This window comes from Cyanistes caeruleus, chromosome 3, assembly GCF_971803275.1.
Source record: "Cyanistes caeruleus chromosome 3, bCyaCae1.hap1.1, whole genome shotgun sequence".
NCBI lineage: Eukaryota > Metazoa > Chordata > Aves > Passeriformes > Paridae > Cyanistes > Cyanistes caeruleus.
The window spans coordinates 26,339,460-26,365,917 of NC_141703.1; the positions used below are offsets into that span (position 1 = coordinate 26,339,460).

A 26,458-nucleotide genomic window follows, 5' to 3' on the forward strand; every position below is an offset into this window, starting at 1 on the left:
TAAAGTCACCTCTGAAAAGCAGATTTAGATATTACATCAATAGATGTAAGAGCCAATAGATATAATAGCCAAAGTACCCAAAATGATAACACACTGTGATTATTTCTTAGAGAAGCTGCAGCTAAAGAATTACATGGAAAATTTCACTTGCTGATGCTGAGTTAATCTAGCAACTCCCTTCCCTGTCCTGGTATTCATCCTTCTGGACGTTTTTCTGACACACCTTGCCAAGGAATCTTCCTACCCCGAGTTTAGGGCTGCATTAATCTGAATTACTGATATTCCTGAGGGGAGCATGGTGGGGTGGGAAGGGGATGCCTTTTAAAATGTTTATTAATTAGTCTCCTTATTGCAGTCCTTAAAGGAATTTAAACAGATGAAATAGCATTGCTTTATCCCCTCTCCTCTTCCCTCACCCTGCTCTAAAAAGGAAAGCAAAACTAACCCCTAATTGCTGAGCACAGGTTTATGTCTTAGCACTCCTGCAATTAAAGGTGCAGTCTGATGTAAAGAGTAGCTGGAGGTCAGACATAAATGCTCTGACAGGTCTGTGTGAAGCCAGTGAGCTGACACTGTTAGCACTCCCTGGCTAGTTCATAGCTTCTTATCAATTTGACTTGGGTGTTGGCGCAGTTTAGAACGTCTCAACCTACCCTTGTATTTCAGGTGAGTAATTTGACACAGAGTAATTACTGGAGTACTTGACAAAAGCATCCAACCCACTTCAATAACTGCAAATAGTTGCTGGCCCTGGGCTGAGACCAGACAGCATGTTAATAAGGTGCTTTGATTAGTGTATGTGGCATGGATGATTCCCCAAATTTGTCTTCTAGGACTCTTGAGATGTTCATCCTTAGCAATTAGAGAGCCCTGCTCTGTGGGTGGATGGAACATGAGAGGACTGAGAGAGGTTCCCAAGAGAAGAAGCCAAAGGGGTTCAAACAGCAGCACCCAAAGAGACCCACACCAGGAAGTTGGTGACAGATGCAGAACATCTGCATCTGTATTCCACATCTGTGGGTAAATCAAGTGTTTCTTGACTCATTTATGTCAGAGGGATCTGATTTCATCCCTCCTCTGAGGGAGGAAGGGCACACTCTGGGGCTGTGGCACTAGCCCCAAACCTTTGGGTGTGAAGCAAGCAGTTTACCTGTTCCTCCCTGCTCCTGAGGCACTGTCCTTACATCTCTCCCCACCATATCCACCCAGCAGGGCAGGTAGAAAGCTGGGTACCTTGCAGATGAGAGTGTTTTGAGGAGGGTGCCTTGAAGATGAGAGTCTTGCTTTATCCTATGAAATAAGCTCTCTGCCTTTGATCCCAGCCTTTCTCCATGCCAGCTCCTGAAATGCCAAATTTCTTCAGGAAACTAAGGCCTAGGTTTTTCAGTAACCTCATGTGGTACATCAGTGACCTAGATGATGTTTTCCATGTACAAATACCATTAATATACCTCTTTCCCAATCACAGAGAGATCTCACACTGTCTCCAGAGGATGTAGTAGTTTATATCTCCCACTGATAAATTTGAAAGGAAATTAAAAAAAAAAAGTCCTGGCTGCTGGTTTCAGCATTTGTCTGGCAACTACCATATTTTATTATTTCAGTGAAAAGAAAATTCCATGCTCTCATGTGGAGGAATCTGCTAACAAAAACAAAGGAAATAAAAGAAACCACTGGATTTATCTCATGAAAATATTCCACAAAGCTTTGTTGCTCTGCTGTCCTTCACAAATTGTTATATGGCATAGGGTTTTAGGGTTTAACGCAAACCCTTTTTCACATTTAGCATTTGGGGTTTTTTTCCTGACCACGATTTTTTAGCTGGTTTAATGTGAGTTATTACTTCTTCCTGCAAACTTCATTTTGCATTGTAATTAAAAGACATGCCAATAAAGCCATGAGAGAAGGATTTTCTGCAGTAGGGATGAGGTAAGCACACTGAGAGTGATGCTGATGAGCCAACAGCAAACTCTATTTTCCAAGTGAGAGTGAGCTGTGAAAGAGGAGCGACTGGTCTGGAAAGGGAGATCTAGGTAAATCTGTGTAGGAAAGCAGAGAAAAAAAAGACTTGAGGGCATCAGGTAGTTGCTGCTGGAAGGAGTCTGCAGCAAATGGTGAAGGACTTGGTGTTTGGTGCTGGATGAATAGGAAGAGGCAGCCAAAGCTCTGTGCTGTGCTCTTCAGGGTGTCTCAGATCTGGAGCCCTGCCAGTGCTTCTGTAACTGTTGCTAGGGAAGCACCAGCAGCCTTTTTCCAAGGGAAAAAGATGAAAATAGCTGTGTATTTTTACTCAGAAAATTAATTCCGGATACACCCTCCTCTCATTCTGTCTGCTCCATGGTTTTCTGTACTACTGGTATTACGTTGGAAAATAGAAAGTTGTTAAATTGTCTTGTTGCTTGTGTTAGGAGCAGTTCCTGCTTCAGCCCCCTCTACATTGTACTGATGTATTGCTGTCTTCTGTGCTCAACAGGTACCTCTGTCCCAAATTGCTTTCAGTGCTGCACCTCCTCCTCAGATCCTGTACAACCCTGCCCAGCAGATCCTGACATACGCTGGGTTCTGTCCTTCTGCGGCAACCATTTCTACATATCCATCCTACCCATTACCTCTTCAGGTACAGTATGAGAACACACCCTTCTCACACCATCAGAAAAGCACAAGCTGCTGTTTGCTCAGTACAAACTTTGCAGATCTTAGCTGGATCCCGGCTCCCAGGTTTGTCTGTGGGATGATTTAGTCTGTGCCTTGTTTTCTGGTCTGTTCTCAGACCTCATGCTTCCTCTGGTTGTGCTTTGGACTCTTACCTGCTGATGAGGTAAAAGTAGCCAAGAGTAGAGAGAGAAGGGGATAGAAACACATGAAATTAAGCTGAAAATATTCAGGTAAGTAGTCATGAGGATCCATTGTGACTGTTCAGTCCTGTGTCCACTGAGAAACAAATACATTGCATTTACTCCAAATTCTTATCTGCACTCCAAAAGAAACACAGTTATTTCCCCTAGATTTCTACTTTTTCAAATAAGTGTGTTCATTTATCTTCCTTCCTCTTAATGACATTGAGGGAGACACCACCAGCTATCCTCAAGTCAGGAGAGGTTAGTAAGAAACACTGGAATCCACTGGGATGGTTACTAACAAACAATGGGAAAACTTAACTCTATTCCTGAGGAAAAAACATAAAAGCAAGCCACCTCCCTGTACGTATGAACTCGTTATGTTACAGTTTGGAGAGAAGTAATTTCTGCATCAGTATATGAATTGAAAAAATCATAATAAATATATTCAAAGGTACAAATTGTGAATGAATGATTAGGAGCAGACAAAAGCTTAACTGTCATCTGCTTCTATAGCTTGAAAACTGTGGGCTGAATCCATGGGACTGCAGGTCTGAGCTCTTCATGTTCCATTTAAGTATTTAAGCTGCCAGATTCAGGCCTTCACAAGGCCTGCTCAGATGCAGTCCTTAATCCCAGTCTGGGTCTGGGATTCATCTGACTGAGCACAGGGGCTGTTGGCATGTAGGGATCTAGAATGATAACTGCCTGATAATGAGATCAAGTAGCCACCTGTCCCCTGCTGCTGCTCTGAGAGGGTCCAGGTCCCATTGTCTCCAGATCACATCTGTGTGGACATCTGGGATATCCCATGGCATCCCAAAAGGGCTGGACACTAAGATGTGGGAAACTGAATTAAGTTTTAGCTGTCCACAGAGTATAGAAGAGAGCCTTTAGAGTCACCAGTGGATTATCTCAGGCTAAAGGTATTATGACATTCATTCCTGGACCTCTGCTGAATCCAGTGTCTCACTGAATAAATGCTTGCCAGAGAGGCAAAGTCTATAAAAGAAATCAGCCATATGGCAAAAAGGGAGGTTTATAGCAGGAATGCATTTTGAAAAGATGTAGCCAGCATTTATTTTGTTTACTGTGACATGTGCCAACAAAATAATACATCCCTCACTGGTACAGTTCAGCCACAACTGATCTTGGTAACAAGCCTGCCAGCTGGGCAGGTAATGGTCCTGATTAGCTGTGCAGGGACTGCTGATGACAGCAGTTATGGGTTGTGCCTGTTATTCCTGCTAGAGAAGAGCTCACTACAGAAACAATTCCAGGCAAACAGATGGAAGCAGTGGTTGCAGTTTGAGAGGGGAGGGAAGCAACAACTCCAAAATAAATAAAACCCCAATCCAACCCAAACCCACAACAACTAGGTTTGGAGCTGATGTATCTACCAGGACTGTCAGTACACCTGCACTGCCTCAGAGAGTTAAAGGGCAGAAATAAGCCTTCCTGTTGGGATGCCCCCATTCTCACTCACTAAATCACCGTGTGGTACAAATGCAGGACAACATTCTCCTTGCCAGGAGGGTTTGACCCAGGGCAGCAGCCCCTGCTCACATGGAGCCACATAGAAGAAGCAAGCACCTCGGCATGGGGTCTGCCAGCCCTAGACAGCTCTGAGATGCCATTGTCCAAGGGCCAGCCTTGGTCTTGGCCTTCTAGATTGTGGCTATTAATGTTTTTATTAATAAAAGCAGGGAATATCACTTGCCCAGATTTTTCATTTCCTTTGAAAAAAGATACATGATTACTTTATCTTGCTTTTAAATTCCAGGCACTTTAAATTCACTTAAAGTCTGAACCTGAGGGGGTTGAGCCCAAGCCTTCAGTTGAAGCCCATAGACAGGCATGTGCTAGAGTATGAGAGGAGGAGTAAAATCCTCACCCTCTGGAAATCAGTCACAAAACTTGGCTTAAAGCAGTAGTAGGATTTTATCCTGAATATTATTCCCTACATACATTCTTTTCTTTTAATGAACCCTGCTTGTTCCTGAAGATGGGCTACTTCCAAAGCTCTATTTATTTTTCATGCCTTTTTCAGCTAAAGCCCCATCACAGCTGACTACCAAAGAGGGAGACACATGCCTACCTGTAAAATTTTCTCTTAAGAAGAATCTGCATTTGGCAAAGGAGCAAGACCTTGCATTTATGCAAGTATTATAGCCGAGATTAATTACAACTGAGGTAATTTAAATTTCACAGCGATGCCTGGAAACGAGCAGCCACACGTAACCTAATCAGTCAGGCAGGTGCTGTGCCTCACCCAGGAAGCCAAGCCTCTTTTCCTGCAGAAATTCTTGTTCTGCTCTATTGCCTAGCTGTCTACACAATGTCTATTAAAAATGACTTGGCTTACAGATGGAATCTCTCTTGTTTCACGAGACACCATCATTGTTACACTTAAGCAGGTGCTTTGGAACTGAAGTTAATGTTGTGCTGTGATGCATGAGAAATTTAATCATGGGGCTTATTATATAACACATGGCAAACAACACCAAACTGCAATGGGGTTGTACTCCTTTACTGAAGAAGTTATTTCTCTTTGTCTCATACAGCCTGCCAGCAATTTTCCAGGAACATCATCTACTGACATTTCTTTATCAGAAGAAACCCAGCCTCCTTCTCAGTCCAGCTCCAGCTATGGTCTTCCCCCAAATGCTCCAGCCCTCTATACACCGACCTACTGCTTGCCTGGAGAAAAGCCTCCACCATATGCTCCATAGAACAAAGAGTTTATTTTAGTGGCTGGTAGTCTTTTATTTTATTTTATAGAAACCTCTGGAATCTGTACTGTGCAGGCACTAGGCTTCCCAAAGGAACCCAGCACAGTGTGTGCTATTGCCACTCTGCTTGTACCCACTTCTCCTGTGAGCAGGGCAGAGCCCTGGAACTCTAGGGGCAGGAACATCACCACTCAGTTTGCCTCAGTCAGATGTAGTAGAACCTTCTGGCTACTGTAAGCATGAGATGTTTCCCTCTCAGTCCACTGCAGAATTGATTTTCTTCAAGAGGAAAAATGAAGAAAACACTCTGGATATGTGTTCTGCTTTCATCAACCAGTATCAAAGGGTTTTAGCCTGTGTTGTCTGAGCTCTCAGAGTCAATCATTTTGGGTAGCAAGAGTTTGTTTGCTTGTAGTGTTTGATAACTCTTCTGGTGAAAGTGTTGTACCAATAAAGCGTGGCAATTATTTTACAATAAAGTTCACAGTGTATATTTATACTACACCTAAGGCTGTGTATATTTGGAAGGAAAGGAAAATAAAAGAACAGAGGAAGAAGTATCCTACCAAATAGTCTCCCTTTTCAAGTTTCAGATAGAAAGGTTAATTCTATTGGGACTGTTTTAGCTGAACTTCATGCCAGTCTAGCCTGCATAGTAAAATGTCATGTTAATGCACTAAAAATACCATTTCCAGATGTGTATTTTAGGCTATACTTTAGTGTTCAAATTAATTCCTTTCTAGTCAAAAGACCACCACAACCAAAACCATCTTAGGTTAAATGCCTCTTATTTATTTTTAAGTTAATCCAAGACCTAATGCAGGTATTTTACAATGACTGAAACAGAGTGAATGAAGGGGCCTAATTCCTTTTTTTAAGTTGTTTATTTTCTCCTCAGGCTGAGCAATACCTTTGCTCAGTGCCATTGACAGGAAAAAAAGCCATTTTTCTGTTGTGTGCACCCTGCTTCCTCACCATGCACCACATTAGCTGGGATTCCTTTTGGCACACACCTGCCATATTTTGGGACAGGGGTACTCACAACCAGCATGAAATCCCATCTGAATGCTGCATCCCTTCACTGCATTGTGCTCCTGCAGGAAGGGTGCTGGTGCTGCTTGCTTCATAGATCTTACAGTCTAGACAGCAATGAAGCTCTAGAAATTTCCTGAAATGCCAAAAACAGGGAACGGAAGGTATTTCTCATTTACATTTTAAGCAGCTGCTCTGTGTTATGCAGATATTGAAAAAAACTATATAAACAAAACCAGCTTACTTGACAGTTTCCTTTGAAAGGAAGTGACACCAGCATCAGACCTGCTGAAAATAGAAAAAAGATGATCATCCTTTTGCACAACACTTTGTAAGTTTCAAGAAATATCTGTTAATTCATATGTTTTACCTCCATGCATAAAAAGCAGATTCAGTACTGATACACATAAGAAGAGAGATTAATTTATGTGGACCATTAAAGCCACCTTTTGTTCAGTTAAGGTTTTTCTGAGATTGAAAGTTTTAGTGAGCAGTGATGAGGTGTATTGTTGACAAGGTGAGTTATAAGAATGTGGCTGAGAGAAATTAAACACTAATGCATACAAAATGCTTAGTTCTTGTGGAAATAGATGCTGTGAAACGCACGGTCACTCTGATTATGAAATAAGTGAAGTTACACATCTACTTCTTTTTACTTGCTAGGAATACTACCAGGGGAACCTCCTGGGTTTATTTTGAGGGCTCAAAGTCCAGAACAGACTTGATCCCTTTGGGTTGAACACCTAGGCTAACTGAACAAGGATGAAATCAATGTTTCTCTTGGGTTGAAGCAAGTGACTGAGAAGGAATGAAGGAATTGCAGCTACTTCTTCCTCCATACCTTTCTCCAGTATGGTACTGAGGTAGGGTATGAAAAAAATTCACCTTTACACTACCCCGCTTCCCCACATACTTCCCCACCTCTTTTGTCATTCTCCAGACTGAGAAATTCTGAGTTTCTCTTCTAAACCACATTTTGACTCAAAGGTGCATTGTGGTCTATGCAAAATATCTTCACATACATACATACATATGCAAAGTCCAGGAGCAATTTCTGCTCTGAATTAGAAAATTAAAAGTTCTTGTACATGTGACATTTAGTATGGAACTTCAGAGTACCGTAACATACCACAGGACTCACATTTCCAGGACCCAAAATAATTCTGGCCCCATAAATAGTGTCACTTACATTAACACAAAGGTCAGACATGTTTGTGATTCATTTATGCCACATGGTAGTTTTTTGGGAACTACCACAGAGATTTTACAAAAATACCAGACATGAAACTATTTTGCTAGCATATTTAGTTTGAAAAGAACAAAGTAAGACAGGGCTTGTTTCATCTTCTTTGTTTAAAAATAAGTGTCTTCTGAGTCTGTATTTTTTTTCAGTGGAGTTTTTCCAAGTTTAATAGATGGGAGATTTTTGTGGTTGAATCCCAGCCGGCAGCCTGGCCCCAGGCAGCCACTCACTCACTTTCTGTCCCTGGGACTGGGGAGAGAGTCAGAAGGGTAAAAGTGAAAATCTCGTGGGCTGAAATGCACAGTTTAAAAGGTAAAGGAAAATCTGCACACACCAGCAAAACAGAACAAGGAATTCATCCACCACTTCCTGTGAGCAGGCAGGTGCTCAGACATCTCCAGGAAAGCTGGGCAACGTTCCATGAAGCAGTGACTTGTGACTTGGGAAGACAAAGACCATCACTCTGAGTGTCCCTTCCCTTCCCCTTTTGTCCCACAGCTTTATGTGCTGATCATGAGGCCATATGGTGTGGGATATGCCTCTGGTCGCTTAGGGCCAGCTGCCCCATCTGTGTCCCTTCCCAACTCCTTGTGCACCCCCATGCCCCTCACTGGTGGTTGGGGTGAGGAACAGAAAAGGTCTTGGCACTGTGCAAGCCCTGCTCAGCAATGGCTAAAACATCCCAGAGTTATTGACATTGTTTCCAGCACAAACCTAAACTACAGCCCCATACTGGCTACTGTGAAGAATATTAACAAAAACAAGCACAGAGTTGTACTTTGGTAAAGGACTAAAATAGCTATTAAAAATGTACAGAAAATAAAACACTGCAGTGTGGACATTTCATTAAACAGAGTATCTTCAAGATTTCCAGCTCTTACTGAAGAAACAAATCTAATCTTTCTTGGGTACTCCATCAAATCACAAATTGATCCAGTGTCATCAGCTGTAACATAAAGCACCTTCAGGAACAAGGTGGTTTCCCTTGCTCAGCTGAAAAAAACAAAAACATAGAACTGTTCCTTGGTTTTCCTCTCCATGCACAGTCTGCCACTAAGGTAGAGGGAAATTTCCTTTCAAACTTGTGTCTGACCTGAAGTAGATCGTTCTCCAAGTATAATTGAGTAGGTTGGTTGCAAGTGATAAAGTTCTGTTCTTTTCTGCCCTATTGCATTACTGCTAATTGATTTGCTCATGATAAGAAGCAATGTCTAATGGCAAATAGGGTACCTTCCTCTTCTCTGATAAACAAAACAGGGATCCTTGCCAGAAAATATGCTTGGAACAGTTTTCCCCTTCTTTCCTCTTTTCCTCTGGGACAGTTGTATCTTCACAGTTGGGTCACAGATGTCACCGTACATGAGGATTATTAGACTAATGTGTCATCTCCTTATCTGCTTAGGGAAAATAACATGGCTGGCCAAGAAAAAGTTATAAGCGACCTTGTAGAATTAGACATGTTTCATGCTGATCCTCTGAAGGGTGGTGTAACATTAGCCACCCAGTACTTGGATTTTGCACCACAGCATATACCACTATTACTCAGTTTATTTATTTGATGCAAGACAAAGACCAAATAAAACAAGATTTAAGTGACTCAAGACAGGCTAGGCAAAGCCCATCCCAACTTCAGAAGGATAGCTGAAAAGCTGAACACACTTTATGGCTCTAAAACCTTTCCTGCATAAACCCCCACAGATATTCTCACCTCATGCAGTTCAGCCTGGCTAACTCTTACAGCTCAAGCCTCTCTGCTTCCACTAGGCTCACAGTGAATGAGCCAGCCTAAGAATGCAGCAGCAAAAACATGTCATCACCAGATAATATTCCCCAATTCTCAACACCTCATCATTTGCTCCAGCAGCTATTGACACAAAAGCTGTATGGCTTTCAACTTATTGAGTCTTTTCTTCTAAATGTTTCCTGCTAACCCAACTTCATTTTCCATTTTCTGTTGACCAAGAGTTTTTCTAAAGGTCACCACAGAGTCTTCTTTCTGCGGTACCAGAAAGAGAAACTCTAGCAGCAAGAATAGCAGCCACCATTTGCTCTGCAGCTGAGAAGATATGAAATACTGATGTAAGCATTAAAAACCCCCAACCTCAAACTAAAATAAAAAAAAAAAAATAAAAAATCCAAACCAAAAAAGCAGCCTTTTCCCCTCGCCCCAGTGTAACCTCCACATCATGTACAATCCAAGTCATTGTCTCCAAATACCAGAACACAGAATAATCTCAGTACAGGTAAATTAAAAACTTGTATGTAAATATTTTATTCTCTCATGTTTTGCAAATCAGAAAGCAGTGTTTGGTAATAAAAAATAATACAGAATTATTATTTTTCTTCCAGTCCACACTCATATAGGTTTCCCACATTACAGATGAAACTGTCTCTTACAGTCTAAAGATAGCATTCACTTTCAGTATATTCTGTACTTTTGACTTATTTAATATTAGTCTTCTGAACTATTTACAAATATATTACAACCTTTAAACCTCAAAGCAAAGAGTATTTCAATAACCAATCTGACATAAGGATCAGTAGCTTCTACATAACTTCAGTGTTTAAGAGAAACTATACACGCAGTGCGGTAGATCTGAATAATTTATATCTTTTAAAAAAAGAAAAGCACTGAAAGTTTCTGAGTATAAAACTTTCGCATTGCAGGGGTACCTACTGACCCTCCTGGACTGGAGGACAGGAATGTGAGGTGATATCACTGTGCTTGTAGAGAGCCTCATCTAAGTCCAGTGCCGTGTTGCTCAGCTTGAGGGTCATGCAGCCGTGGTAGGACGCGGTGACTGGGGTGGAAGTGACAGGAACATCTGTTGGAAAGGGGAGATATTTATCTCTGACAGCTGCTTTTAAATAAATACCTGCCCTACCTAGGCCCATTGGCTCTCACTTCAATGAATTCAAGCTCACCTCTTTCCATGCTAGGGGTTCTACCTCCCTCTGCCCAGGTGTGAGGAAAACATCATCTGTCCTGGTGCACAAAAGCCCTTCTCCCAGGCTGAACCCTTTCTCAGCTGTTCTGTATCTCTGCAAGATCTCCAGATGTGATGAAACCACGAAACCTTGTGCTGCACAGCAGCAAGGCTTCACTGCAGTGGTACAATGTGCTCACACAGCCCCATGTTTTCCCCCCTCCATCTCCAGATCCTCTGCTTTGTTATTGGAGGAGATGTTAGACCTTCCCCTAAAGTTCTTTCTCTTCAAAATAGCTTCCAAAAGATTATAGGAAGAATTTTATGACAGGAAAGCATTTCCCATATGCAGCCTCTAGCACTTGCTGGACTCATCTTTACCACAATTTTGCTGTGTATGAGCACAGGAAGGTTGCTGGCCTTCATCAGAAAGGTGCTGGAATGCATCAGTTGAATTGGTCAGACTAATGAGACTAAATTCTACTGTGGAGATCCACACTGATGTTCTTTTAATCAGTTTACCAGGGGCAGAAAACAGATGGCAAGGAAGAAGACAATAAGTACAATCCAATAGACCAGAGGAAATCAGTCAGTCTAACTACTAACTTCTGTAATATCATATGCACCCTGACCATAAACAAACAAAAAACCCCACACACTAACATAACGACAAGAAAACCTACATGAGCTCTGTCCTCTACCTTTCCCCAAAGGTCATTAGTTTATTTACAACCCAAAGCTGAGCCAATCAAACTGGTTGTGCAATGGAAAATAATGAACGTCTAAAAGAATATTTAACTTCACAGTGATTCAGGTAGCTAAATAAGTCACTTATATTTGCATCGAAGCAAGGACAACTAGAACAATAGGTTGTCCTGTTGACCCAAGATTATATGAAATTTAAAGTGTTCTGCCTGGAGATATGCTGGGCTGATGTGATCAGACACAGCTCAGACAGAATCTATGACTGAGTGAGAGAGAGAACATTTGTGGGAGATCTGTAAGCCACAAAGAAATACTAAAAATCTTTTCAGCTTCCTAGATGAGAAGTACCATTACTCAGTAGTTGTTTTAACTAATGATGTTATCTATTTCCCATTCCTCCACATTTACCAAAGTTTATCTGCAAAGTCTGCTTAAAGGAATGTAGCCTCTCTGTTGTAATACCTCAGATAAATGTGAACTAAATTTTGAGTCAGGAGTTGAAGTTCTGTCTTCACAGCTTGAAGACTCCTCTAAGGAACGAAGCAGATTGCTGTTACATGTGCCACAGGGCTGGCTGAAACACAGTGTGTGCTTTCAGATGGATTTGTTAGAGATTAAAAAAATATTTTGTTTTTTATTCTTTGTGTTGTAGCTGTAAATCAGATGAAATACTTCATTTTCTGTTTTGACTAGAAATGGATCTGTCTAAAATGTGGTCATGTAAAGATTTTAACTTATTTAAATTTAGTTTAAATTTTTATTTAAACTTTGCAAAAGTTTAAAGGTTCTTTCACCTGGTGGAATGTATATTTCCTGAAAAATCACCTATGCATCACATAATTTAGGATTTACCAGAACTGAAAAGCCTATAGAAAATGTAATAAATGCCTACACGTTCCCTCTTATCTGTTTCAACTCTAGTATTTCTTCCACATTTGCAACACTAGCTGTGCTTAGGATGAGATATATTTCATATTTGGATCCAGAATTCTTTCTTTATTTGTGCAAATGGAATAAAGACGTGAAGTTTGACCACTATACTGTTTTTTCCACACGGTATGGAAGTATGGAAAAACTGAAAACTACATAATGTTTTCAAAATCTGAATGAGCCAATCTCACTTAGATCTGACCATTCACTATCGTTACTTAGCCCAGAGTTATTAATCCAGCTGAAGTGCTGAAATGTTTATTTATTTGGCAAATGACAGGGTTTCTCAGTGCTGGGTTCCTCTCAATGGCAAAAGCAGAGTGCTGGCAGGAATCCCCGTTGCTAAGCAAAGCAGATCAAAGTGGGGATAGTAGCTAAACCTACAGCAGCCAGCTGAGTCTGAGCTGCCACAGCCATGGTATCTCACACTTAGTTCTGGCAAACTAAAACCAGCTCTGCACCCAGCACAGGTAGTCTGAGCAAACCACAGAGAACTTGGGACAGTGACAGAAAGGGATAATTTTCTGAGCTGTGGAAATCTCTGCTGTGCATCCGAGAGCTGCTAAAAAGAAAGCAGGCAACCTCTCCTGCCTGTGCAATGGCCAGCTTACATAATTCAATCTGAGACTGGAAAATGCTGTGTTTGGGATTTCAGCTCTGCTCCTGCCAGAGAAGGTGGCCTCCCCCTTTCAGGTGTGACTGAGAGCCATTTGCAACATCAGCATAAAAACTCTGTGAACTCTTGCTCATGGTGGAGACAGCCAAGTGTCCTAGCTCATGTGGCACCTCAGCCTGACTGCTTCAGCAGCTACCAAGGGGCCAACATTTGTACCTCTCCCTTGTTTGGGCAAGTAAGGGCAAGATTTTGCTTAGCTGCTGGCATCGTGTGCATCAGAGACATAAGTGTTCCTTTAATAGCATTCCTCAGCAGAAGGGACTGATAAACCAGTTCAGGCAGAATAAGAAACAAACTCCCAAACCTGGCCAAAACTCAGGACTCAGATGAAAGTTTGATTTTACAGGTTTAGAAAAGAGGAGCAAACTGACCTCCCAGAAGAAACCCCTCTGTTCCTGAAAAGCCAAAGAAACTATCAGTGGTGTTAACCCCTTGGTTGTGCCCTACATGCCCTCTGCTGGGAGGCAGTCAATTGACTGTGTCATGCTGTGACCAGTTCAAAGAGAGCATCAGCCAGGGAGAATTGCCACTCTGGGCTTGCCAAGTTTCAGGCAAAACAACTTGAGGCCCCAGTACTCCCCTCATGGAGTGCTCCCACAGCTTCATTACATTAATGAAACAGCAGTCCAGCTCCTATGGACTCTACCAGGTTTAAGATAATAACACAGTTTACAGCAATCCTTCAGATTAAATCACTCCTGTTGTTGAACAAGCAAAACCCCCTCTATTTTTGCCTCCAACTGCCCTGAGAAGGACACAATCATTCCAGGAAAGTGCAACCCCAGACCCATTATGTTCCTGCACTGCAGACAAAGCCTGCTCAAGCAGAAACAGAGAAGGAGTCTCACAGCTTGAACAAAAACAGTTTTCCTGACTCCCAGCTCACCAAGGCAAGTTGGAAGTCCATGGTACAAAACTGGAGGCTCACCTGGCAATCCTCCCACGTATGTCTTCGTTGACTGCAAAGAGCTCTCCAAGACAGACAGACTATCTTCCAGTTCAGAGCTGCTTAGTTCACTCTCTCCTGCTACCCCATCTACCCTCAGGGATAAGTGATCTTTCTGGAGGAGGATGTCTACAGAGTGTTCCTTCTTATCACAGAGATTTATTGCCAGTCTGGACACAACTGTATTCTCCAAGGCCACAATGATAAACTGAGCAGCAGGGGAAAGAAAGAAAGAAAAACAGGCAGTGAGCAGAAAAATACCTAGCTACACTTACCCTGTACCAGGATGAGCCCAATGTGCCCTTTATTACAAATATTTTGCAGACCCTCCAGAGAATTAGGCTTATTACTATTGCTGATTGTGTTCTGAGTTCATTGCATAGATGAAAAACCAATGAACCAGTGGGACTAACTCTTGAAATCATGTTTTGTCAGAGAGAGTTCTAAGTGGGTCTTGCTGAAGTCATTACATCGCACTGGAACTAAACCAACAGAAACAACTATAAATGAAAACTGGCTCATGGGAGTTAGTGAAATCCTCCCTGGTTTACCCCTGTGAAATGCCAGAATCTAGCCCTTTGTTATGAATGCCATTAAACAGTAGCTTCAATACTCCACCAAAACTGGTCTTTTCCAGCATCTTTCCCACACCTAAAGCCTGTCTCTTGGCTACTTTGGGACACTTACTGATAAGTAAGAATGGAAATCCCTGGTTTATGGCACTAAACAGTTTCTGTGCCAGGAAAATAAAAAAAAAAAGCCTGCATTCAAGAGAGCAGTTCTGTCTTTTACCTAAGCCACATTTGTCAAGAGCTCTCCATTAGCATCTGACACATACCTGTAAGGCAGAACTTCAGGCAAGCACTGTTGTTTCAGACCATGCTCTGAACAGGTGGGACAAATAACGAGGCAGGCAGCAAACCTGACAACTGTTTTTGAAATTGACTTCCAGTTACCAGGAAACAGCAAGGAAACTTCTCAAACAAAAATACTTGTTTGTACCTGTTGTTTCAGTTTCTTTGTGGAGTGATAGTCAATCAGAGATAGTGATAAAGGGACAGATGCTTCTTCTGTAACCAGGGCAAACAGCACACCAGTGTCTGTTGCTGGCTGAATTACAGCATTTACTTCAATTTCCCAATTTGTCTTGGTTTCATTTCCAGAAGAAGGTTGTACTGCAGAAAAATAAATTCATAGGACAATGTGTTAAATGGGTAAGCTGTTCAATTCCTCCCTGGAGAAGAGCATAGGCAGATGAGCATCTGGAGGGACTGTCACATTTTCTTATTAAAAAAAAAAAAAATCATTCCAAAGCACCTGAACATAAAATTGGACAAGAAAATGGCATTAGATTCTTCTTGTTACCTTATGCATTCTGCTACTTTTCAGAATTCAAAGGATAACATTAAGCTTGTTTTTATCACAAAGTTATTTTTTTATAGTCCCATGGCTGCCAATCTGACACATTCAAAGCACTGCTGCAAGATAAGCCAATCAAAAACCAATTTTTGAACCAGTCTGCCCAAAGGTCATTGAGAAATCTAAGTTGAAATTTGACATGCTGGAAACATTCATGTGAAAGCCTATATTAAACTAAAAAATTGTATAAGCATACTACACTCAAATTCTTCCTGATCACCAATCTCTCAGAAGTGTGCCACATTTTATTTTACCTGCTGAACCCTGAATTAAACTTTCTGGTATCTTCTTACTGCCTCAGTGCCCTTATAATTTAAAAGGTAATGCAGGCTGCAAAGAAAGATCTCAGTCCTTCCCCTGTAACCTCTCATCACATATTGAAATACAGTGATCCAGTGATCCATTCCTTATTAAGCTTACCACTACAAAGCTAAAAAAAAAAAAAAAAAAAAAAAAAAAGAGAATAATGGTTTGAAAAAAAATGCAGGTGCTGAGGCCTTATCTTGGCTGAGTCCTGTCATCTCCACCTCTTCACCTGCACTTTAGATGCTCCCTTGTCTTCACTTTGCAACTTTTGAATCCATGTGCTAAGTAATATGACAGACATCTGGTACTCCCTTATTAACCATGGCACAGCAGAAAAATGCACACAACACTGAACAGATGGCTCTTGCAGAGCAGGACTTAAACACCACACTGAAATAGATGGTCTGCATTTTTTGTGGATTCAGAAATACTGATAGTTGATTACACAGATAAGCAAACACAATAATCTAGAACAATGAAAGGTGCCTTTCTGAGTACTACATTAGTATGGACAAGTTTGATTTGAAGCCTATTATTACTGTATGCCAATTTCATTGGCTTCTATCAGAGATTTGCTTAGTGCATTTGTCCCAAGTGTAAGTAATGACACCCCATGATTAAAAGTGAATCCAAGAAAATAGACAATATTATTTTTTCTGTCTATCATGACCTCAAAATACAGCAGTATGGCTTGCAGATCTCTCTGTTGAGCAGAAAACAATGGTAAGGACCAGAAGCACCTAAGCTGCTGACAGAGAGATGTAAAGCCTCTAAGGCTGAGGATGAGCTGGAGGCAGTCTGGGTGTGAAATGTATTACTGGAGCTACACAGAAACCACCTAATCCATGCTGGGCACATTTGCACTGGCTTGACCTATCATATACAGGCTCTCCTTCACAGGAGAAGAGCCACAAGTTTAGTCTTTTCTGCACCAATCCACAGTGAATCTGGCATACATCTAAGTGTTACAGCATTTGTTAGCCAGGTATGATTAATGGCAGGACAACAGGTCAGAAATAAAAATCCCAGCCTACTTACTGTAAGTAAGATTAAACACAGCAAAACCTCGGCCAGGATAGAAAGACCCTCGTCCTGCTACAGCAAAGCACTGCATCTTTTCGTTCATCTTTATGGTCTCTTGGATAGAGGTGTCCTCCCCATTCAGCCAGTTCCACGCTCGCATGCAACCATCCAGACGAGGGTTTATCTAGGAAAATAAAGCAGTATCTTATGCCACAAACCAGTGTTCAGTGAAGAGGAATTGTGTGCAAAGGAATACTGAGTTATACTATGATACCAAACAGTAGAAACAATTTTGGCTTGTTATGTACATGCAAACCAATAGACTGCAACCCCAAACCTGCAACCCCAAGCAAGTGAGTGGTCAGTATTTCCCCAGAAAATTCCCCTCAGCTCAGCCTGTTTCCACAGGCCACAAGGGCACCAGCTAGTGCAGGTGGTGATTTGGTTGTACTGATTCTGTAAGCTCCTCTATGTGTTGCCCATCATTAGTACAACTTATTTCTAAAGTTCTGTAGCCAAAGCTCTGTAATTCTGCATTGCAAATGCTGGAGGCTAACTTATGGCTGAAAATCCCATTCCATTTTGTCATTGCAAACACCCTGACACACAGACATTGGAGCTGATCATGGTATAAGTTCTTAGGTTCTGGCTCAAGGAGGGGCACCTGCACCATAAGACCAGCACACCATTCTGTACACACCTTATTCCTTCCAGCTTCTAGTTAGGCTATCCTGTACCAAACATCAGCATTAAAATGTGAGTCAGTGTGTAAAGAGAAGGCTCCTTGCAAAGCCTCTAAACCAGCACCACTCCCCCCAATTAACTGAAGGACAGAGAATTAAGTGTCTGAGCCAGGATAAAAACCTGAGGAGTTTCTGGCTCTCAATCCTCGATTCTGACTACACCCTAAAGCTTACTGTTTCTGACATGCAGTGCCCCTGAATGACTTTTTGTGAGGCACAGGAGCTGTGAGGCTCAGCTGCTGCACTCCCAGTCACAGAGCCACAAGCTTGTCACCTCATTTAGGAATAAACAGATGCAAATTTGGATTTCAAGGTGCCAACTTTGCTTGTGGTGGACATTCAAACCAGCCTGAGCAGCAGCTATTCCAGAAACACAGCAGTCATCCAATCTCACCCAAGCACCCAAAAGAGTAACTTTTTATTCATGTTCTGTATCTACTTCAATTAGGAGGAAATAAAGAAGAATAAGCTTCTGTTTTTCCTTGTGTCTCACTAAATGGGAACAGCAAACTGTGACATGTTATACATGAAGCACAAAGTTTGGTCGCAACACAAAACGTGCCACTGACGTTGGTTCCAGATTCCCCTGAGCCACTCATGCTCTCCAAGCCAGCAGGACCACTCTGCATTCTGTCACGTGCTCCAGTTTTGCTGTGCCCTAACTCTGCAGGTGGGATACATCTCATCCAAACCTACCAATCAAAAAATCTGGAGTCTCAACTTTGCTACTGGTTTAGGCTCCTGCTATAGTCAATGGACAGAAAGCTGTATCCAGAAGGTGATAATACACCTGTTTCAGGGCAGGTGGAACTGCTCTCAGGAATGACCTGCATTACCCCAAGAGAAGATGAAATCAAGCCCTTCAGGCATGCAAAGGAACACAAGTTATCATGCTATACTTACTGGTAGAATAAGGTCCTTTGTTTTGAAAGGAATGCCTCCTACTGTCAAATTCAGCTGATACACTCCCTTGTCTAGTGTAAACAGGTCCCCTGAGACAGCTATTTTCATAACTGCATCCCTGTTGACCTTTATAATCAAATTTCTTTCCAGTTCCTCAACAGAGATCTGAAAAAGCAAAATTTCAAATTGAATAATTCAGTATGGAAAGAACTTAGTACCTGCAGCCTCAGCTACAGGACAGACCCCAGAGAAATCCCCAAGACAAAGAAATATTTTCAGTCCCCAAACCTCTTTGTTCACCTTTTAAGTTACATTCCATCTTGATATGTAAATCTACTCTACAAAGCAGTCTGTGATTACTCTTAATAGTGAAGAGATACTACTCAGCTACTTCAGAGCAGTTACATGTGAAAAATGTGACTGGATTAAATACATGACTTTTGTAGATTGTTTTATGCAAAATGTAAATGAAATCATGGCTTAATAATGAGAAACTTCCCATTGCACCTGCAGGTGAAAGGAAAAGCTGGAAAGACAAACAAGATGTCTTTTTTTGGATCAGTGGAAGATAACACAGAAGACTCCCTGATCCAGTCTTTGAATACCAACCCCTGCAGAAAGCACAACAGAGGATGTAAATCTTGAGAGGGTAATTAAAATGTGTAATAGACAATAACTTTTCTCTCAAAAAAGCATATGCAAATTTTCCCTCCATGTCTCTGAAAAGCTACTTCTAGGAAGATTCTATTACCACTGAAATTTTAAAAAAATCTCATCATTTTGATTATAATCAGACTGCATAGACAGGCACTATAAAGCTTCTGTGGAGGGAGAGGAGGTGAAGCCCAAAGCTGAAGCATCAGACTGATGAACAGCAGATGAGATTCTGTTGCCTTGGGACATGGTTCCACCACCAACAGGGTTTTCTGTGGCTGTAGCAGAAGACAATCCCAATCCTCCTGCAGAGAAGGAGAAAGGAACACACCTCCCCTATTTCATAATCTTCCCACTCTATGACAGATACTCCACCTACTCATTCTTCATCTCTACAGCTCTGTCTCCTGGGACACCCAGATGCTGCTTCCATCAGTGAGCTGCTGTACAGACAGAGCCCATTATCTATTTCAGAGGATGTTTAGACACGTCCTTCTCTCTCCCTGCTAGCAGGCCGGGTCCTGAGCACCTTTCTCTGCGTTTTGCAGTCCCAAAACTGCTCTTACCAGCCATTCTCAGCTCTTGCTCTGTGGCTGTAACACAAAGGAGGACAGGGTTGAGCAGGTTTGTACCTGGCACTCCCTTTGGATTGCTGTCTTCAGTAATGACGATAAAGTGAATTCGATAGTTGAAAAGATTATTCAGAGACTTTCTTCTTCTCATGAACCTTTTTTCTTCTCTTGTGGATTCCAGTACAATCTGGTTCATATTGCTACAGCACTGTTTACACCTGGTGTGCTGTCCTGTGCCATATCCTACAGGACATGAACTTATTTGTCTGCAGCTTGCTTGTTTAAAGCAGCACTTACACCTCCAGACTACATTCCATGGAGACACACAAGCCAGTCTCAAACAGGCTTTTTTTGGATATTGGATGGCTGTAAAGCTCATTCAGTGTGTGGGAACATAAGCCCACAGGTCCTGGCAGCCACAGCTGAGCTACACGGGCTGTGTAGCCAAAAACTCACACGGACACCTCTGCTCAGTGTCGTGGTCACCACTGCCCCAGTGCTCTGGGCTCTTGGGCCACAGGGAGCTGGCACAGACCATCTCCCTGCTCCTGGCACAGACAGTGGGCAGACAGAGCACATGGGAATTGGGAAAAGCTGGCAGCAGCAGTGCCCATGCTGTGAAGAAATACTGCTACTTACAGGGTCACCAGAAATCAAGGGCCTTCTAAAATTTTATTAGGTTGCATAGCAAGTAATAACATAAAAATTAAAAAAGAAAGAAAAAAAGAAAAAATTCTGAGTTCTTAGCTGCATCTGATCTTTAATACAAGCAAACTCAAATTAGTGAAGACTTCCATAAGAGAAGGGGCTAATCCCTGTGGGAATTCTCAACAGATTCCAGTTTAGGAAATTACATTCTGCTTACTTTACAATGCCCTCTGGCTGTTTAAGCTCCTGCTTCTTACAGTCAAAACTTAATTGCTGGTGCACCACCATGACATATAAACCAAAAGAGGAAGCTCTTCAGTAGTTAGCATCCTGATCCAGTTCCCCACTCTTGTGGCAAGGAGAAGCTACTTGCTGCCTGCCACCATGAATTAGGGACATTCAGGAGGACAGTTCTCATAGCTAAAGGTTCCCATATGGTTAGCCATAAGGCATTCAGCATTGTGTTTTGGATTCATGTCCAGGATAGCTCATAGCACATAGCCAGCCTGTCCACAGTTTGCTGAAAAGCAAGTGGTCAGCACTGAAAAGTGACAGAGCTACAGTCAGCTGCAGGGTTAGAACCAAATACCAATCTTGTGATTGCTTAACTTTCAGCCCTGACATTTAACAGTGCAGGTAAGTTATCATTTTAGCTAACCAGACTGTGTCCTCAGAGCAGTACTGAACTGAACACTGAAAATAAGACAAAATGAGGGCTGTTTTTGGAAATGAAAAACAAACAGAAGGTGAGTGCATTCTCTACTATCATAATTTCATATGTGCCACTTCATCCAGCTGGGTTACACACTAATAACCACATTAAATTTTTTTCCTGAGGTTTGCTTGTTTGTGTTTTCAATGCTGGTTCAATGCTCATTTCAAAATATCTTAGGAAGGATTAACACCAGCCAAAATACCTAGGCAGAAATATTGGCCTGAAGTTTTGAAAATGCCATTGTATTTCCACTAAAGTATGCAACTTTTGCTCAAAAGATGGGAACACTGTTCGCACTTTTTCATATATTTTGCTTTTAAATACTTGTTGTTTTTCCATCCATTGAAAGTCAAATACTAAAACTGCTATTTTCTCATGACCCATAGGAAGTTCTCTCCAGTATCCAAAGACCTCTGGTTAATATCTAACCAAAACTAAGGGTTTGATTCTGTGCATACTGAAGTCCAGACTAAAGCTCACAACTGCACTTAAACCTGGACTGTGACGTCTGGAGATTGTTGGGGCTGCGCTTTATGGAAAGCGAGGCGACGAGTCCATGCTTACAATGAAATGTGTGGCTACATGTTTTGTAATAGGAGACAGTAAAAAGAAGTCCTTAAACAGGATTTCCTAAATTAAAAACCATGCCAGACAAAGAAAAACAGAGAAATGCAGGAGGAGATAAAATGTAGGAACATATTTATAGTTGTATCAGTCAGCCATATAGATTAAATTGCATTAGAGGGGTGTGACACTAGATGTCAAGCAGAAGAGAGCCAAGTATCTCTAGGGTGAAAGCCAGAGATAAGAAAATACAGCAGAAAAAGGAGAAATCATCAGCTCCCCAGCAAACCAGGCAAGGTCCCAGGTCTCAAAGGTGTAAACTATGAAATCAAGAGACTACAGGCTCTTTCCTCCTGCTGCTGTTCATCCGTGAGTAAATCCTCGTGCTTTGGGGCAGTATCAGCACTGCACTGTGTCACTTTGGGAGGCAGTCACCAGAATTACGGCCATTGACCTGCTCCAGGCACACATTCCTGTGCCAGCACTGCATGCTGCTCTCTCCTCCACTGGTGCCATACTATCTCTGCCTCTGGCAGCTGCCCAGCCCTGCTCAGCCCACATACATGGCAGCACCACTGGCTGCAGGGACACCTCTGCCTCCACCCCATCAGTGTGGCTCCTGCCCCACACAGCACCCACAGCTTGGTCTGTACAGTCCCAAAAAGGCTCAGGGAAGGATTTCTGGGGGAATCACACAATCCCTCAGAAAATGTGCAGGGTGCATTGCTGCAGCCACTCAGCCAGGCAATTTCTTTGTTAGGATGATACCTGGGGATAAGAGCCCTGACACTGATAGCTGGCAGGAGATATTTAACTCTTGCCTAACCATGACACTTACTTTTATCACACTGCCTTTCTCCCTGAAGAAAGAAAACACATTTCAGCTGTGTCCCCTCAAACTAATATGGGGTAGTTTGTAATTACCTCATAATGAGTAATTACCTCATAACAAGTATGTTAGCTCCTGTGTTAAATGAATTAACTTGGTAACTGCTGATTTTTGTGACTCCCAAGTCACCCCAGTGGCATCCACTCTGCTTTTCACATCTTCTGTCACCATCAATTACAGTTGTCATATTTCAGATTAGCAGAACTACTCTTACCATAAAATTCAGTAAGAACTGGCTTGAAGCTATTCTTATATGTAAAGATACAGCATGTCACATATTTTATCTACAGCTTCACTGAACCTCTACAGTTCTCCATTTGGAATCTAAAATTATTTCACTGACATTAAAGGAACTGAACCAAACATCACTTCATCTGCTGGAAACATTACCAAATGTTGGTAGTTGATAGTGAATGTATTCAAGAACTTCTTCATTTATTAATTAGAAACAAATTTTTCCCTACCTTGTTTTTTTCTTTAATGTATAATTTTGAGTTTTTATATACTAAAAAATGTAAACCAGAAAATGATTCACAGTTACCAGTATCTGCATTTGTCTCAAATGTGAGTTAGCTGTGAACTTCCCACCCACTCCCCAAGAGGCTCATCAACTTAAAAGTTAAAAGAACTAATTAAATAAGAAAAAATGAAAAGAGAGGAAAAGGCAGAAGTGAGAAAACATGTATAAACTGCTCTATGATCTAATGTAGATCATACTGCAGGATGCTTTTCATGATCCTGGCACAAATGGCAACAACCATAACACTCCCAAAATCAGCAGCTGATGTTCTGTGAGATGCCAAGAAGAGCATGAATCCTGACAATCTCATGAGATTGCTGGGATTATGGTATCAATAAAAAGATGCATTAGGGGTTAAAGTGGTGGTGCTGGGTTGACAGTTGGCCTTGATGATGTCTGAGGTCTCTTAAAATCTTTTTTGGAATTCTATGATTATAGAATAGACCCCAATATCTTTACAAGGGAAGCAGCTTATATCAACAGGCCTGAAGACTTTATAAAAAAATATCCTGTACCATAAGAGATTTGTCAAGGCCTCAGAAAATCTGAGGCCTGTGACTAAACAAATGAATGAATAAACAAAAGCAACCACCCCCACACACACACACACACATACACCAAACACACTTGGGAACTGTCTTAAAAGAACAGATGCAGAGTTCCTTCCCTCTTACTCACTTCCAGCCCTCATGCAGAGGGCATCTTCTTGAGCTGACGTGAAGTCATCCTAGCCCTACTGCATCTCAAAGGCACTGTTTGTGCAAGTGGTTGCTCTGGTTGTGCAAATTAGAGATGCAGTCTATATTACAATGGATATAAAGTATAATTCAATTTATTAAGACAAATATCCCCTTCTCACCTTAGAATGTATAGCATACCGGCATTATCCATTAATTGATAGATAGGTTGGAAAAGCATTTTCTCACGAATACATGAAGTCTATTTGCACTTGATGAGCACATCCCAAATGAGCCAAGAAGGAGTAAGGCCTCGGCAGGGGTCTGGACTCACCGTTTGCCACATGCCATGGCTGATGAGCGGTCCGGTGCTGGTCACGCGGCCGATTCCATTGTATTTCAGCTGCAGCTCTAGCCGTCCTTTGCGCAAAGCCAACACTATCCATGTGCTGTCTTGATGGCCTCCAGCAAAGAAAAGGATACCTTCAGGATCAAAGGTTCTAAAGTCGAACTCAGCCACAAGTCTGACCGCACAGGTGCCAAGAAATAAATTAGTTATGCAGAGTTCAAAAACCACAGAGTACTTTCCATACAGATAGCATCAATTCTAGCAGCTCTAAAGCTCTAAAACATTATAGCTTTTAATGCAGTCCTGAAAGCTTTAAGATGTAAATACAGCTTTTAAAACATCATTAAGAATAAAGATTACAATACTATATTTCAGTAATTATCCTAACAGCTCTGTGGTCAAGGCTGCCTTTCTTAATTACTGTTTTAGGTAATGTTTAGCCTTACGGGACTTCATAATCCAAGCAAATAATGATGAACGTAGGGTAAATTACTATTGTAACAACTTCCTTGCATGCATCAGAGCCAGTCAAAGCATTTCACTGTCATTCTAAATTGTCCTCACCTCGTCAGTTGTTTCCTTTTGAAGCGCAGCCTGATAACAGGAGTGCCGCTGAACATCCTCCCCAGGTGCAAGGATTTAACACTCCTTCCAACAGCAAAAGGCACACATGGTATGATGTTCTACAATCAAAACACATTTCTGAGTGCTTATTCTCCTCATGCAGCAGAAAGAGAATCAGAGAGTGCAGCAAAGTAAAGGTCTGTTTGCAGTTACCGTAATGAACACTGACATACCTCACATGTATTCATGTCCTGGGAAAGTTTCACTCCCCCTCTGCCATCACAATGACAGGTGTAACTCCCTGGTGAGTTGACACAGGTCTGCTCACAGAGCTTTTCTTCGCATTCATCTATATCTACACAAGACCAGCAAAGAAGAAGAAACTCAGTTTTTTAAAACGTGATGGAACTGAGAGAATGGCCTGAAGTTGTGTCAGGGAAGGTTCAGGTTGGATATTACAAAAAGGTTCTTCACCCAGAGGTGGTTTGGCACTGGAACAGGTTCTCCAGGGAAGTGGTCACAGCACCAAGCATGACAGAGTTCAAAAAGTGTTTGGACAATGGTCCTGGGCATGTGGTGTGACTCTTGGGGATGGTGCTGTGCAGGGCTGGGAGTTGGACTTTATCCTTGGATCCTTGTGGGTCCCTTCCAACTTAGCTTATTCTGCAAAATCTATTTTCACAGATAGATTCCAGCTGCCCAAAGATACATAGCAAGTCAGTGGGAAGGTTGGAAGCAGAACTCAACTACTTGTCTGCTGGAGCAGAGCCTTAGGCTTTCACTTCTAGACAAGATTCCTCCCTTCAGGCCCCTTCTGCTATGCCTGTACTGACTGGCTCCTTGCAGTCAGGGACTGCATATAAAACCCAAGTTTCTCATTCACTATTTTCTTTCCTTTTTTCTTCATCTATTTTTTATCTTCTTCACAAACATGTGCAGGAAAGCAAACTGTGACAGCCCACGGGGATCTCTTCAGGCAGAGTTTAGCACTTAATGCCCAACAGAACTGGCTGGAGTGTGATTTGAGTCATTACGTTAACTTGGACGAAAGGCAGGGAGCAATGCTGGTTTTGGAATACTTTCAAAACTTACTCTGTTGAGAAAGCTTGCGGCAGTGTAGCAAGCAGAACTGTGCATGGTTCCAGTATATATTAAGTTCCTAGTTCAGAGTAATAGCACAAGACAGGTTTTGAAAAAAGAGCTATCGCTTTGTAACTTTTCTTGTCCTATGAAGAGAGACAGCAACATGCACAGATGCTTCTGAGCTTTCACCAGATCTTGCACTTGTTGAAATTTCAAGAAATCTCAGTACTTTTGCTCATACAGCTTGATTCAAGTCATCAAAGATGACTGCGGACTCACTGAACTCAAAGATGACAGCAAGCTCGATGAACTCAAAGGTGACCGCAAACTGCAAACTCACTCCCAGCCAGAGAAAGGGAACGGAACTCCAGTGTGCAAGCAAGATTAAAAAAAGAAATAGCCTGAAACTAAATTCCTGGGGTTCTACAGACTTAAATTATGTAATAAATGCTAACATATTTGTTGAGCTTACCCTGACAAGTTTTTCTCACATCATCGTACTTGTAGCCTGCATCACAAAGACATTCATACGAGCTTATTAAATTTTTACAATGAGCTTCTCCACAGATGTCTGCTGATGCTGTGCATTCATCTATGTCTGCAAAACAAGCAATTAAACAACACGACTTCAGAGGAGTATAATCACATCACTGTTCACATGGAGTGATCCCTGCATAATTTTGGAAACTGAAAGAATCAGTATCTTTAAGAATCTACGTTTAGGGTTAGCTAACTATAAGAAGTGACTTCAGGCTTCAAAAATTAGTTGGTCTTTTTTAGCTTAAGCCATTAATCACTGTT

General features: G+C 41.8%; 2 protein-coding genes across 3 annotated transcripts in view; one reads left to right on the forward strand and one right to left on the reverse strand.

Moving 5' to 3' along the window:
- The window catches only part of TMEM255B (transmembrane protein 255B), a 67,573-nt gene extending 61,500 nt beyond the window's left edge, over positions 1-6,073 (forward strand). For both annotated transcript variants that reach the window (XM_086880274.1, XM_086880275.1), the window contains 2 exons: positions 2,474-2,617; positions 5,402-6,073. In XM_086880274.1, coding sequence (XP_086736400.1) covers positions 2,474-2,617; positions 5,402-5,569 — 312 coding nt within the window. In that variant the 3' untranslated portion in view covers positions 5,570-6,073. The remainder of the gene's footprint in view (positions 1-2,473; positions 2,618-5,401) is intronic.
- Positions 6,074-10,092: 4,019 nt separating this feature from the next.
- Positions 10,093-26,458, reverse strand: part of GAS6 (growth arrest specific 6) — a 39,751-nt gene continuing 23,385 nt past the window's right edge. The window contains exons 7-15 of the mRNA XM_086880273.1: positions 26,130-26,255; positions 24,808-24,929; positions 24,575-24,693; positions 23,996-24,185; positions 18,423-18,587; positions 16,792-16,960; positions 15,031-15,203; positions 14,011-14,236; positions 10,093-10,669 (exon numbers count right to left, since the gene is read on the reverse strand). Of these exons, the coding sequence (XP_086736399.1) occupies positions 10,518-10,669; positions 14,011-14,236; positions 15,031-15,203; positions 16,792-16,960; positions 18,423-18,587; positions 23,996-24,185; positions 24,575-24,693; positions 24,808-24,929; positions 26,130-26,255 (1,442 nt within the window). The 3' untranslated portion in view covers positions 10,093-10,517. The remainder of the gene's footprint in view (positions 10,670-14,010; positions 14,237-15,030; positions 15,204-16,791; positions 16,961-18,422; positions 18,588-23,995; positions 24,186-24,574; positions 24,694-24,807; positions 24,930-26,129; positions 26,256-26,458) is intronic.